The 15,949-nt window shown below is 36.7% G+C and overlaps 1 protein-coding gene across 2 annotated transcripts in view; it reads left to right on the forward strand.

Moving 5' to 3' along the window:
- The window catches only part of LOC144209964 (uncharacterized), a 73,790-nt gene that overhangs the window by 38,987 nt on the left and 18,854 nt on the right, over positions 1 to 15,949 (forward strand). For both annotated transcript variants that reach the window (XM_077736546.1, XM_077736547.1), the window contains 6 exons: positions 1,312 to 1,413; positions 1,597 to 1,673; positions 1,877 to 2,021; positions 3,865 to 4,102; positions 11,897 to 11,981; positions 14,414 to 14,504. In XM_077736546.1, coding sequence (XP_077592672.1) covers positions 1,312 to 1,413; positions 1,597 to 1,673; positions 1,877 to 2,021; positions 3,865 to 4,102; positions 11,897 to 11,981; positions 14,414 to 14,504 — 738 coding nt within the window. The remainder of the gene's footprint in view (positions 1 to 1,311; positions 1,414 to 1,596; positions 1,674 to 1,876; positions 2,022 to 3,864; positions 4,103 to 11,896; positions 11,982 to 14,413; positions 14,505 to 15,949) is intronic.

Raw genomic sequence — 15,949 nt, forward strand, 5'->3', positions numbered from 1 at the left:
GGCTGGATGTGGCCCGCGGGCCGTAGTTCTTCCATGCTCCAGACTGCACGCAGACTGTACCCAAGTGCACCTCCATTTGTTCATGTGAACACTAGTACGTGTCACATGTTCTCCCTACTCTTTTTCTTATTTACTTAATTTCTTACTGTCTTGCTTGCTTTTGGGCTTTCTGTTTTGCTTTCTTTTCTTTTTTTAAAATATAACTACATCAAGTAATATATGAATCATCTTTATTATGGAGAAATTTAATTTGGATGAACTTAACTGCTGCTGCCAAGGTCAGACGGGAAGAATGTCATTTTAATCCAATCAACTTTAATCTGTTGGTTATAAAAGAGTTAGGTTGCTGAAGAATGGCTGTATCTCAGGCTCTTTATTATGCTGGTTAATGACTTTGATTGTGACGCGCCTTTCAAGAGGTTGGGAGTTCTAATGGAGCTTTTGCACATTGCTTATTCTCTTCACTGTTCTTGGCAGAGCCTGCCTTGTAATCAATGCTTAAATGTCAAAAATTACAATAGATGTGAAATCAAACGTACATTTAAAAAGAAATTAGTAGGATGTAAAAACACATCATATAGAAAATGGATAGGTCAATTAAACATGAAAAAGATGACAATGAAAAGTTAGGAATTGCAATACCTTTCAGTTGTTTTTTGATATTTTTACTGGTGATATTTCCTACATTCAAATCAACAAAAAATATTTCGACAGGGATTGTTTACTATTTAGCACAAGTCACAACAGATGCAATTAGTTTTTTAAGACACTATGCTTTCTAATAATACTCATGTATGTTAGAAGAGATATCTATCTTAGTGGTTAATTTGTTTGTTATAAATTGACTCTTGCATTTGCCTTTTTAATGTTATACGTGGTTGACTATACATAACAAATCAAAAAATAAATTCCATGAGTGTTTCAAATATACTTGGTCAATAAGGATCTGATTCTCATCATTTAAAATTAACAGGGCAGGTAACCCCAACCTCTGGCATGGTCAAACACTCCTATTCTGGATTAGGTGTTCACAACCATATAAATGTTTCTCCTTAATGGTGTACTTAATTTTTAATGTTAAAATATGTACCCTCATCTTGAAATATACAGATTGCATTTGTGGATTTGTGTTTTTCCATTCTTACATTACGACAATGACACCTATAGTGCCTGAACTTGTGGATGATCCAACATAGCACACTTGCAAGGGCAACAAAACATTGCTTTTTAGTGTAGTGATAAGCAACTCTTTGACATCTACTTAGAACGACTTTTCCTCCCACCTTTATCTCTGTTCTCCTCTGCATGTAGAAAGTCGTGTTGGAGTGTGACCTGCGACTTTATCAGCAGAGTCACTCTCACACAAATGAAGACTACCTGAGGCTGCAAAATTATAAGCAGCAGCTGCAGAAGGTAAGACCGCAGATTCCCAACACACTATCATTTTATTAAAATAATACACGTTTCATGTTTTGAGTGATGCCAAAATGAACAAATGCAGACATCTTTGTAGGTTGCAGCTGAGCCTGACAGTGACAAATATAGTCATGTACTTGTACTTGTGTATGTGTCTGTGTGCGCATGTGTGGGTTTTAGAGCTGCAGTGAGCAGGTGGGGCGCCTTGTGGAGTGTGAAAAGGTTATTCTACAGATGAAATCAGAGCTGGAGAGACAGTAATAACAGCATCTATATGAAAACTCTTTGCCGATTCCATTCCTGTACTTGTCCCTCTTCTGATGCCCTTCCAATGTTCCTCTACTGCTTCATCTCTGCTTCTGATTTGGTCTATTCTAATTACAAATGGCACATGATAGTGCATATTATAACTTGCAAAATGTCATCAATCATTTTATAGTGTTTGCACTGCTCCTCTCAGAAACCAAGAAAAGACCAATCTGAAGCAAAGTCTTGTCACTTCCTGCCATGCACACCTAAACCGACGTGGTCAACTGGAAAAGGAAGTGGCACATTTAAATAAGGAGGTTGCAAACCTACACCATGAGATTGAAAACAATCAAAAGGTATTTGTTCTGATGCACTGGGAATCAGATGAATTATATGTCTTCGAGGGCTGTGTCCACAGATCATTTATTTTCTCATTATTTTTCTTGATTACCAGTAATACGGGAAGTTTGCTGGACAACACAGTTTGAATGATATGACATGTATTCACGAGCATTTTTGGGGAATGAAGAGTGACAGCATTGTGGGAAAAGGGGAGCATTAGTAATTCCTCATTATTAATACACTCCAAGATTAACAGTGGTTCTATTACACTAGGCCAGTCTGTCCATGGTCGGCCCATTACTACATAAATTAGAGACACAAATGTCATTAATATTGACAGTATAATCCGGGAGGTCACAGGGCTATGGGGATGAACTTGATTTAAGAAATACAGTAGGTATGGACTTAACCAAACAATAAAGATAACCTGGGGGTAATAATTTTATTGCATAGGCTTCGGTGTAAAAGTGGCTTATAGCACATCTGATACGCCTACACTGACTGTGCGCACACCCACACTCAAATAACTCCAAAATCATGTGATTGCCGTACACTTGCCTGCCAGAAACAAATTGCCCTACCATTAATTAAAGCACCAAACAGAGCCAGAGCTGATAAAATTGACCCAGGAACAAATTGCCCTACCATTAATTAAAGCACCAAACAGAGCCAGAGCTGATAAAATTGACTCAAAATATCTGCTCAATAGGAAACTTAATATTTACGGTATATTGGTAAATACAGTTTTGGTGCACCTCTGTCTCAGCAGAAGTTGAACAAATGTACATTCAAACACTCATTCATCTTCACAATCATTCCAAAAGCATTTGTTAGGCTGTGTAATTCCCTATAATTATCTAATCTAATCTCATTTTCTCACCCGCTTTATCCTCATGAGGGTTGTGGGGGGTACTGGAGTCAATCCCAGCTGTCTAGAGGCCAGAGGCGGGGGCCACCCTGAATCGGTGTACAGCCGATCGCAAGGCACAAGGAGAGTGACAACCATGCAGACTCACACCCACACCTAGAGGCAACTAGAGTGTCCAATCAGCCTACCTTGCATGTTTTTAGAATGTGGGAAGAAACCAGAGTACCCGGAGGAAACCCACAACATGCAAACTCCACGCAGATGGATTGACCTGGACTTGACCCCAGAGCTGTGAAGCCGACACGCTAACCACTCGCTCCACCTCCCTATAATTAGTTTCAGTCTTAAGGGGTACATATATGAGGGCCAATATTTTTATATTGCATATAATTCTATGATTATTAATCATTACTAACATATGTAATTAGATAGGAGTGAAGTCCGTTTGCATGAGCCCATCATGCATACACACAAAAGTTATTATATATTCAAATAAAGCGAAATGGTGAATTTATTTGAAAAACATTTGCATACGGTGGCTTATCACATGACTGACATAGTAGGTCACTGTATAATTAACATACTTGAAAACAAGATCTTTATCAGGAATGAGTAATATGAAGTGTTTCTCAAGTGGAATGACTATGTAGGAGATTATCCTCAACCTTTCAATGAAAATTCACATACACATTCTTTACAATTTGTAGACAATAATTTTAAATAAAAAGATAATAAAATCTTGAGTTCCTGGACAGCGGAAGATTTATTTTTCCAGTAAAAACCTGGAGTTGATTGATAGAATTTGGGAATGCGTTCTCTGGCTTTTCATTTAAAGAGTGGGTATCATCAATCTAATTTTTAGAATCTTCAGCTTCAGTAAAAGTCTAATTGTCGGGATACTTAAGAGACTTTGCATTTTTTTTTCATTATTACACTCTACACTTTTAATGGGAACACTGTTGGTATCTGAACACTATACTCTACTCCAGGGTTACGTGACTCTCCTCCAACAATCAGATGAGGCTCTCCAGGAAGCCAAGCGGGAGGCTGCGAGGACTAGTATCGAGGTGAACGCTCAGAGAGAAGAGATGCAAAGACTGGAGAATGTGATAGACAAAGAGGAAGAGAACCTGAAGAGGGTTCACAGAGAGAAACAGAGGTTGAACACTCAAGTCACTCAGCTAACAATAAAGCTTGAGGAGCAGCATTGCAAACATCAGACAACAGGTAGTAATCTCACAATGCAAGGGTATAGTATATCTACTATGCTCTTGAGTGTGTGTACATGTTGCTATTCGGTACCAGGGGTCACCAACTTCAGTCTCAGAGGACACCCACCTGCCCAGTCTCTTTTCCAAGTTTCTCCGGTTAAAATTAACTGATTCAAATTGAATGTTTTCGAAGCCAAATCATTTAATACTTTTTTAGCCTTGGAGGTCTGCACTTTATTTCATTGTAGTTCATTATTGAGGGTTATTTTTATTCCATTTCTCCAATCCCTTAAATTTGGGACATTGTCATTGAGCAGAGTTCCAATGCTTGCAAAAGTAACCGAGCAGTTCTGCTTTCTGCTAGAGAACATGAGTCTTAGCTCAAATTAGCCAACAGTGTTACGGCCGTGCAATTTGGTTGCAAGCTGTCTGCACTTAAAGCCACACACACACACACACACACACACACACACACACACACACACACACACACACACACACAATGCACACAAACTCACTATGGCGAGAGGTTTTATTTAATGGCTTCTTTAGTGCATGGTAATGATGTGTGTGTGTGTGTGTGAGTGTGTGTGTGTACTTGCATCGCAGTGGCCTTTGTAGTGGAGTCATTGCAGGAATGGCGATGTCTGGGTTTTCTTCGGGCACAGAAACGTCTCATTAAGAATTAACGTACACATCTTCAGTCATGCCAAGCAAACACCTCTATCGTACATACGCACACATAAACACACGTGCGTAGCAGCCCTTTTTCCCCGACTCCTGCTGCTTTAATTAGCACATGCACACTCGGTCTCGAAGGTACAAACACAGACATCCACACAATCACCTATTGTCCGCCGAGAGATGAATCTGAGGTCTCTGTCTGTGGCAGAGGCTTGCTCGCTGAACACTGCTCATTAACAAGATCGAGGCAGAAAGACAACGCAGTGTGGCTTGGCCTTTGTCTGTGATCAAAACGCACAGACCGACTCTTCGATCAACACAAAACCGCATATTATTCCGCTTTTATCCTCCACAAACACAATCTAGCAATATCAGGCTCTTTTGTAATGACTTCAGAAGAATAAATATATAGTATTCTAACAAAATAGGAGGCATTGTTTACCTGGATATGTAGCACTGGTCTGAAAAGACTGGGTTGAAGAGTCAGCAGGAGAAATTACTGTCATGAACAAAACATCTATTTATTAACATGATGACTTTACCAAACTAGCTTCACTGGACTGTTATTAATGTCTTATTTTTCCTGATTAAATCAGTTTAGTCAGAACTTTGTGTGCAGGCCAAACCAGCATACATAAACATAAAATAATTTGCCTGTACCTTTGTCTTTATTCTCCCACAACTGCCCTGTTTTCTGCCAGTAATTCAGCAACAACAGCAAAGCTTTTGTTAAATATAGCAAATTGTGTGTTGGTCCATTTGTGGCCTTGTACATGATGTTGCTTTTTAACGTCCATGAATAAACATTTATTTTAATATTGTCGTGTGCGGTGAAAGTTTACAGATATGAAAGCTCTGGAACATTTTATATGCATAAATTAGGGTGATAACATGTATTATGTACTATACTGTCAGAAAAAGAAATCAAGGCTCCAAACCAGTATTTGTGGGAATTGCTAAATTACATATTTCATCCATCTCCAATAGAGTTTTATACATACAGTTTTGGTCAAAAGTTTACATACGCTTGTGATGAACAGATTGTCATGGCTCTCTTGAGTTTCCAGTTATTTCTACAACTCTGATTTTTCTCTGATAGAGTGATTGGAACAGATACTTCTTTGTCACAAAAAAACATTCAAAAATATCCATACAGGAGCGCCTATATTTGGTAACATGCCCCTTGGCCATTTTCACTTCAATTAGGTGCTTTTGTTAGCCATCCACAAGCTTCTGGGAATCTTCTGGTTGAATCTTTAACCACTTCTCTTGACAGAATTGGTGTAGTTTGGTTAAGGATGGCTTGGGAATGGGAAGACCATTTGAAAACCACAATTCTAGCCTGATCTAGCCATTCCATCACCACTTTTGATGTGTGTTTGGGGTCATTGTCCTGTTGGAACACGCAACTGATTCAATACCCAATCTTCGGGCTGATGACTTTAGGTCATCTTGAAGAATTAAAAGGTAATCCTCCTTCTTCAATATCCCATTTACTCTCTGTAAAACACCAGTTCCATTGGTAGCAAAACAGCCCCACAACACTATACTACCATAATACTACCACCGTGCTTGACGGTAGGCATGGTGTACTTAGGGTTAAAGGTCTTACCTTTTCTCCTCCAAACATATTGCTGGGCATTGTGGCCAAACAGCTCAATTTTTGTTTCGTCTGACCACAGAGTTTTCCTCCAGAAGGTCTTATCTTTGTCCATGTGATCAGCAGCAAACTTCAGTCAAGCCTTAAGGTGCCACTTTTGGAGCAAAAGCTTCCTTCTTGCACGGCACCTTTCAGTCCATGGAGATGCAAAGTATGCTTGACTGTGGACACTGACACCTGTGTTCCAGGATCTTCTAATTCTTTGCAGATTTGCTTTTTGGTAATTGTCGTTTGAATCTTCACCCCCTGATCAATTTTCTCTCAGCAGCAGGTGATAGCTTGCGTTTTCTTCCTGATCGTGGCAGTGACAAAACATTAGCATGCACTTTATACTTACAAACAATTTTTTCCAGTGTTGCTCTTTGGACCTGCAACTGCATTAAAATGGTTTCAAGTGACTTTCCTGACTTGTTCAAGTCAAGGATTTGCTTTTTCAGATCCATGCTGAGCTCATTTGACTTTCCCATTGTATAGTTTGTTGGTGTTTGCATCCAATGAGCCCTTTTTAAATGGCCTCAGAGAAGTCACCAGCTGTAGTCATTCATAATCACTCACAAAAAGTTAAGCGGCCATGTTATGAACCTCATTTCACTGACACAACTTTCTAAGTCACCAAAATTACTAATTCATGTTGCTGTATGTATATTTTTGAGCCAGCAGATTGGATCACTTTTTCTGTTAACCCATAGTAAAGTCACGAAAGAACCAAACTTCCTTAATGTGTTTTTGACAAATAAGTATCTGTTCCAATCACTCTATCAGAGAAAAATCAGTTTTAGAAATAACTGGAAAGTCAAGAGAACCATGACATTGTTCTTCACAAGTGTATATAAAACTTTTGACCACAACTGTATATATAAATATATATATGGTTTATTTTATATTACACAGGTCAGAAAAGTACAGTATAAATCTTACTTTTCATGAACCAGTTAAGGCTTTTAATTACTAAAAGGAAATTTATAAAACATAGTGAACTTGTAATGTTAGTAAAGAAAAATAATTGTGTCTTATTATTTAACCAAAAATCTTCATGTAACATATTCAAATAAATGAATGACATCCAAATAGCTAAGTAAATGTTGCTGCATGGTTGGCTTCTTTGTGAAATATATGTTTAATAACAATAATTACAATAACAGCAACAACAAAAAACAATAACTATATTTTCATACTTTTCACACAGAAATGTGATATCAGCTCCCTCCCCTCTGTGAATGTTACCAATTCGTATCTGCCTATAGATAATGAAATCCTGTTGGGGTGCATACAGTGAACATGTTTATGTACACTGTACTTCTTTCTGATCCCGATCCCTGGGCGCACATGTGCACATGCCTCTCTCCTTCAATTCACCTCTATTACTAGCTATAATCCCATTTCACACTCTATCGATCCCCAAAACTGTTGTTCACCGGAACCAGCAGCAAACACTGGAATTTCTCCCCATCATTTCACCACCATTGTTCTTTATTACACAAAGTGGACACCCATTTTGTGCACCAACCTTGCAGAAATATGAATTATAAATGTATAGCTAATAAAATTGAGGAAAAGGGGAGAGAGTCAGAGAGAGATGGGAAAAGAGCAAGATAGAGAGAAGTGGTTGGTAGAAACATCAGAGAAAATGACTCCTTTACAAGAGTCTATTGATCAGTTTCTATCAAAGGGGGATGTCAGACATGAGATTACCTGGCAGTTTGAGTATTAGGTGCCGTGTGTTATAGCCCCGGGCCCTTGTACCGCTGCCAGAGGATTGTAAATAAAACGGAGAGGAGAGAGCAAGAGGGGAATTTGTTGGGGCGGATGCTTGTGTGAGTTGTAGATTCTATGTGTGTGTGTGGGGGGGGGGGGGGGGGTGTTGTCTTTGACGGTGTTGTGTGCTCTCCAACTTTCGCTGTATTTGTGTGCATAACAGTGTGCGCACAGACACCTATTGGCTTATACCCAAAAGCGGTGTTGCAAGTCCATGAAACTTCTGAAACACAGCGAAAGAGTCTTGGGAGGCTTTGGGCTGTCTCACGGGAACACCTTATCCCACTAAGAATCCCACAACAAAGCCAAAGGAAGCTCCTATGAAGCCTTTTGAATCTTTTATGAAGGCCCAGCCCTGCCCAACCACTGACTCTAGGTCAGCTGGGGTTTCATCTCTGTCATGTTTAGCTCATGGAGTTTGGATATTGGACCATGGATCTGTTATGCTGCATTATGGACTTTGAAAATCAGACGGGAGTGATGCATTGCATTGTATCTTATGGTCTAATATCATACTTAAAGATGGGGAGCCCGAATAAAAAGGTCAAGAAGTGATAGCCTATAGAGGGCCAAGATAGAAAATTGGGGTCATATTTCATTAATAATACCCTGAAAACAGTTGGACAGTGGACTAGGTTTCAGGTCGCTTGGACATCCCTTTACTCTAAGTCACTGTTTGATAGTGAGTGTAATAGGTTGTCTGTCTCCCTCATCTAAATGAGATTTTCTTGTAAACATTGTCATGTTTTTGGACTTTTGCCCCAATGTCTGCTGTGATAGCTCTCCTATAAAACAAGTATGGATGGCATCGCAAGAGTAGCACAGATTGATACATGGGGCAAATCTCCAAGATCAATGGCCGCATATTCCTGACCGTAAAGACAATTCCTAAATGTTTGAGAGAAGTTTATTGTCTGCTGTGAGGATATTTATCCATTTCTTGACTTAGTTCACATATGAAACAATGACTTACTGAAATTGGGAAATATATCCCAAATATCCCTGAACATGGCCAAACTTTTACAGTCCCAAAGGCAGGCAAATGCAGATTTTGATGCAAAAACGTTATGAGAGACAGTCCAATTTTATTTTACCCGAGATGAAGAATTTAAATGACATTCACATAATGGATGCAGAAAAAGCAGGAATTCTGATTTATTAAGAAGTCTGTATGTTGTTGGCAATTCCTCATGGTTGAATCCACAACTATGAAGAAAACCTACTTGGATTGAAATTTTATTCAACTGAAATGCATGTAGTGTTGACCACTGACGTACGATAAACTCCTTGCTTTCAATGGTTTTTGGCAATACACAACTCGTCCACCACCTTGCTACAATGTGCCTTATTACATGAACCCCAAATAATATGGAATATGTTTATGGTAATTTTTGGCCTTCAAGGCTCACTCATAAAATCCTTTACTTCATCCCAAAAAATGGGAGTATGACTTATATTCAAGTTTTCCTTATGTAAGAATTCTGGTTGTACTTGACTTTAAATGTATTTTGTTGTAAAATAACTGCTTAATACTGCTCCAGTTAAGTGTTAAGTGTCCAAAATAACCAACCACGGTGTTCAGTACTTATTGTATCAAGTGGGAGGTTTATACTAGAAACCCAAGGATCTACTGATGTTGAAAGATCCCTCATTTAGGGCGAAGAAATAGTTAATCGCTAAAATTCACAAATTGGCACAATTTGTCTTCTTGGCATATATTTTAGCCTGTTATATTCAAACTTAAAGTAAGATACAAATCATGAAAATTAGTTTACAGGACCTTAAAGGAAAACAAATGCTCAGTACCGTTTTATTTTCTGTGCGGGTGTAGTATATTCTAACATTGAAATCACCAAATCCTGTATTTGACTGAAAGATTTCACCACATGTACTTTAGTGGTAGCATTTTATTATAAGCGGACCTCAATTTTCACTGCTCAGTTCGGTGTGGGTCAGTCACCAATAGCAAAAATGAACAATATACCATTGAAAAGTACCTGTGTTAAGTAAATGTGCATCAACTCACCTCCTCCTAAAGTACCTGTTGTATGATTTTATGATCCTAATTGCTCTGTCCAAAGCCTCATAGTGAGTTTCAAAAGGGAAACTCAACCCCACCCCCCATACACACGTACACACTGAACCCGGGTCTCAACCTCTCCACTTTATTGATTCTTAAGGCAGGCATTCACCTTGAGCTCAAATAATCAGTGAAACACGCATGCACTATTAAAAAACATATTTGTGAAACATAACATTAAAGATTTAGTAGTCATGCTTATATTTTGCCAATAATCCAATTTTGATGGTTTAAAATCTTCAGTTATAAATTAATAATTTATTTGAACTAAAGGTTATTGTCATTTTTCTTTATATGTTTTGAAATCTTAAATCAGTTCTGTTTGCCCATTGCTACATATTACCAAGCATCACAACAACGGCTCTTATCCTCATACTCTAATACACATTCATTTTCACAAAGTCAAGGTCCGGCCTGTAAATATTCTTCGTGCAAACACACACACCTCTGCATATAAAGTGCTCATTCCTCCTCAATATTCACCAGCCTTGGCCACTGATGGCTGACAGTTTATGTTCTGTTCAATGAATACTGAATTTAGTGAAAAGGTTTTAAAGTCCAATGAGGGAACATTGACTCACAAAAACGCATACACAACCGGCAAAGCGAAGGGTGTAAAAAAAAAGAAGTTCTAAAATTTCGGCTACAATTGAAAAAGGCCTTGTAAAGCAAAGGCAAGCAAACCAAGGAAGCTGACCGGTGGTTTATTATGCAGCCACTCAGTGTGCTGCACCACTAAGTGTGGGACAACGTTTTATTTTATTTTTTTTCTATTGCATGTAGACTTGAGGATGGAGCCCGAAAAGGAAAATGATTGAAGGGCTGCAGTAGGTGTGTGAGTACAAATAGTGTGCTTAGGGTAAAGATTGCCATCTATTGGCAAAGCAGGAAAACGCTTCTTTTGTGTAATTAAAGAAGACATTTCCTTTTCTTTTTTTGAAATGATTTGTCCCATTTTTAAAGAAATATATGCGTATATATATATATATATATATATATATATATATATATATATATATATATATATATATATATATATATATATATATATATATATATATATATATATATATATATATATATATATATATATATATATATATATATATATATATATATATATATATATATATATATATATATATATATATATATATATATATATATATATATATATATATATATATATATATATATATATATATATATATATATATATATATATATATATATATATATATATATATATATATATATATATATATATATATATATATATATATATATATATATATATATATATATATATATATATATATACATATATATACATATACATATACATATACATATACATATACATATACATATACATATACATATACATATACATATACATATACATATACATATACATATACATATACATATACATATACATATACATATACATATACATATACATATACATATACATATACATATACATATACATATATATATATATATATATATATATATATATATATATATATATATATATATATATATATACATATATATATATTTATACACATATATGAACATATATACATATATATACACTCATCTTGCCCCTCTACCTATTTTAGTGGAAATGTTGGCAGTCCGTTCACATGAGGCTGAGCGAATGGTGGTGTGCCTAAATGAAGCAAGGCAAGCACAAGACAAAACAAGGTAGGAGCCGAAAAGCTTCCTTTCTTCTCTTCTTTTCCCCTGTACATTCTTGGTAAACCAAAACATCAAGTTGTGTTATGTGCAGCACACAGTAGGCAGTTAAAGTGAACACGTGCTGAATAATCTTAACGAAACTAAATGGTTCAACATACAATTAATTCACTGTCAAATATCAGAATAGCTCACCATTACGTCTTGAACTAGCATCCATGGATTTGAATGTAACATGCTTGATGGGACACATTGGCTTTGAAGACGTGAGTGCATAGAGTTTGAAGTTCAGAGGTGAGACCTCTAGTTGACCCCTATGTCTAACCAAGAGCTGTGGTAGTGACATCAGCAAAATATGAATTGTGCGTGTGTAGATGTGTCATTGTGGTTGTGGCTTTGGCTTCGACATGACCTCTCTGCAACAAGAGTGCACGAGGAGCTTGTGGAACTTCTTTATTTAAAGTCAACCAACAATTCCAAAGTCACCATGGATTCTTTTTGGTTTTTGTGAATTATTACTCTTTCACAAGTTCCATGATTTTAGGTGCCATTCGGTGATATAATCGCTGTGTCTGCATAATACATTTATAAAATTGTGCTCTTTACAGTTAACTCAGTATTATCTAATAACTGCTAAGACATTAAAGTAACCCCCCTTTTAAGCAACAACATCATGCTAATGGTTTCCATCTGTGCAGTGGGAAATCCCCTTCTTTCTCCATGGGATGCCTCAGTCTCCTTTTCCTTCTCATTTTGACTCTTTTCTTCCTGTCATATGTTTTCTCCAAGGGCCAATCTATCAACCTTATGCTTTCCTTTTTTTTTTTTTTTTTTAAAGACTGCTCTGCTGTTGCTTTTACCACTGCATAATCCTACTGGTAACCCAATAATTTGTTATGTTGAAATCTGCATTAATACACGTTTCATTTTTTTGTGTTTGATCGGTGAAACAGCTGAAAGAAACATAGTGATATCTCTTTTAATACACTAACTGCCCATAACATTCTGGATTATTTGGTCCATGTCTTTCCGTGACAAGAAAACATAAAGAAATAATAACCTATCAGTATAGTGAGAGCATCGCTGTTTTTATATTTATTCAGAATTATTACATTAATACTTGACAGTGTTGAACATTGCTATCTTAATACTAAAAGAATAATTTCATTTATTCATTGGAGTTAAATTTGACAAATCCACTCGAAGTATTCAATGGTTGTACATGTCATTTCCCTCAATTTATTACATTTTCTAACTTCAGGGTAAACAATATAAAACAATGTACACCCCAACAGGTTTATATACTAAAGTTGTATCTGTCAAAAATACAAATAGAAACTAGCGGGCCGAGCCTACATTTATGTTTTATTTTAACTGAAAAATCCATAACAAAATAACTTCAGATAGCTGTCCCAAAGCTATTTAAACTCAGATACATATAATTCTTCACAATCTTGTTGTTTAAAAGTTAGATTAGGATGGCAGGAGGTTTGTTTTAGTGGATGTGCATTGGGTCTACATGTCGACGAAGGTGGGGGTTCGAGGCCCACTGATCGGCTGGACCTAGGCTGCAGAGGGAGGCTAGTGGAAATGGTAATCATTTGTTGTATTGATCCCGCTTTAGCCGGAGCAGCCGACAAATACACACACAATCTCTAGCTGACTCACATACAGACAGTTGGCTCGTAGTAGTGTGGCAGAAATGGACCCCTTCGTATTGATCCCCTTCACATTCTCTTAGCGCGACTGCCACACACAAACACTCGCACAAACATTCACATGAACACCGACATTCACATGTTCATGAGCAAGTGTTCACACAAACTTGTGGTGTGATTATGTAGTCTGTATTCTTCCGGTCAATACAAATGGGTTTTTAGAAAAACAAATTCCAAAAGTAATTAAATATATTGTGCACAATCCACTGGCATATTTTAATGTACACCAATTAGATATGCTCCTGATTGTATTTTGTTGTATGTTTGCTATTATTTTTTTTTTTTACATTTTAGACTCGCATAGTAGCACAGATTTCAAAACATGTTAGAAACAACTTGCATTATGAAGTAGTACAGTTATTGTGTACCTTTGCACAATACAAACAATAATGAATGCATTCAATTGTTTCTACTCTGTGACAGTGTCAAGTAAAGCTATCTAGTTGCCCACCATTTTCCATACAGTTTTTATGATTTGTTTCATGGGAGGCTGAAACCTAACTCAGGAAATAAACCCTGGAATGGTCACCACCAGTCAATTATAGAACTCATAAAGAGAGAAACAAGCATTCTTTTTGAGATTCACAATCACTTGCTCGGAACTCTCGGGATACTACTACACCACCAGTGACATTTATGAAAACTAAGTATCTGATAAATGCCCCATTAGTGTAAATCTCCGGCAAAGACAATGAAAAAGTGAATTGATTGTGCTCTTTGTAGTGTCATGGCTCGGAGACTGGAATTAGAGGTTGAAGAGATCAAGAGGAACCTTGAGCAGGCTGACACAGAAAAAAGAGATGCACAAGTTCTGGTAAGTTCCATTACCTTCTCTACTCACACATAAACCGCATTTGTCGGACAAAAAAATATGACGACTGAATTGAGCATATACGGCTTATATGCGCATAAAAGACGACATGTCTACGTGCAGGTATGATTGTACATTTGTGATTATGAATTAAACGAAATTCCGCTTTGATTTTTTTCTTTTTATTTCTTTTTTGTAAATGACAACTATTGCAGTAATATGAACCATCGAAAAAAAATCGAAATATTTCGACATTAAATGTAATTTGGACGCCACATCTTAAACTTCTACTAAGAAAATTGTAATCTATGTCATTAGAAAGCATCAGGTTCTCATCAACATAGACTACGACTGAATAATTTTATATTTTTTCTATTTACAAAGACAGGCATATTAACTTCCTTATGATATCGACCCTGATAATGTGCTTTTGATTCATACAGTATCTCAAAAATACCACTTTTTCTGAATATTTTCCCCTTCAAAATGACACATTAACACTCCCTATTAAAACCATGAACATGGAAGTAAAAATTGTGAATAAGGGTTCGACTTATACGTGAGAAATTGTAAAAGTCAACAATTTTAATGGTGCAGCTTATACACGGACAGGGGGTGCCTTATAGGAGAGTAAATATGGTAAATATGATATTTATAAAAAGGGTGCAAACCCATATATGATGTACTGTACTCATTGAAAACTAAATCAAACTCTTTGCAATGAAGTCAATTTAACGTGATGGTGTCTATTTTTGTACATTTGTATCTTTCCTCGCTTTTATCTCAAGGTCTCCCTCACCATACCTTTGCTCCTCCCTCTTTCTTTCTTTCGTTTTGATGATTAGTGGCATATATCCAGTGCTAAAGCAGGGATTATCTTGTCCAAAGGAGGGGGGGGGGGGGGTGCATGCCATGTGATTTGGAGAGTTAATTCCAGGCTGGAATATTCAGTGATATTCCCTAATGTTCTGACTGGAAGTAGGAACAATATCAGAGGGAGGGAGAAGTTGTCAAAGCTGAGCTGCTTTATCCAAAGGCAGAATGGATAATTAAGTGCAAAGTCAGAACAGGTGAAGCGATATTCATTAAGATTCAACAAACTTAATGTTCTGCCTTAAAATGTCATGAAACCTGCTCCTTGGAAGTTGATTTTACAATGGGTTCCATATCAATGAATTGGGGGTTGTCCTTTAGTTCCTGTTTCAACTTTCCTTTTGTGACTTTGTGAATATTGTTTTTATTTTTTGCCAGTAATACTTGTTCAGTCTTGAAAATATAAATAGCAAGAAAAACAAATATCTGTATTCTAATCTTTAATATTAAAACATTTATTGTTTTTAAAAATGTATATTTTAGTTTAGTTTTTGAGTTGCTTGATAGCACTATTGTTGTATTCAATAGCACACTATCTGGTACCAACATGCAAGCATGTAACAATGTTACAAGGC

This window comes from Stigmatopora nigra, chromosome 16, assembly GCF_051989575.1.
Source record: "Stigmatopora nigra isolate UIUO_SnigA chromosome 16, RoL_Snig_1.1, whole genome shotgun sequence".
NCBI classification, from domain to species: Eukaryota; Metazoa; Chordata; class Actinopteri; order Syngnathiformes; family Syngnathidae; genus Stigmatopora; species Stigmatopora nigra.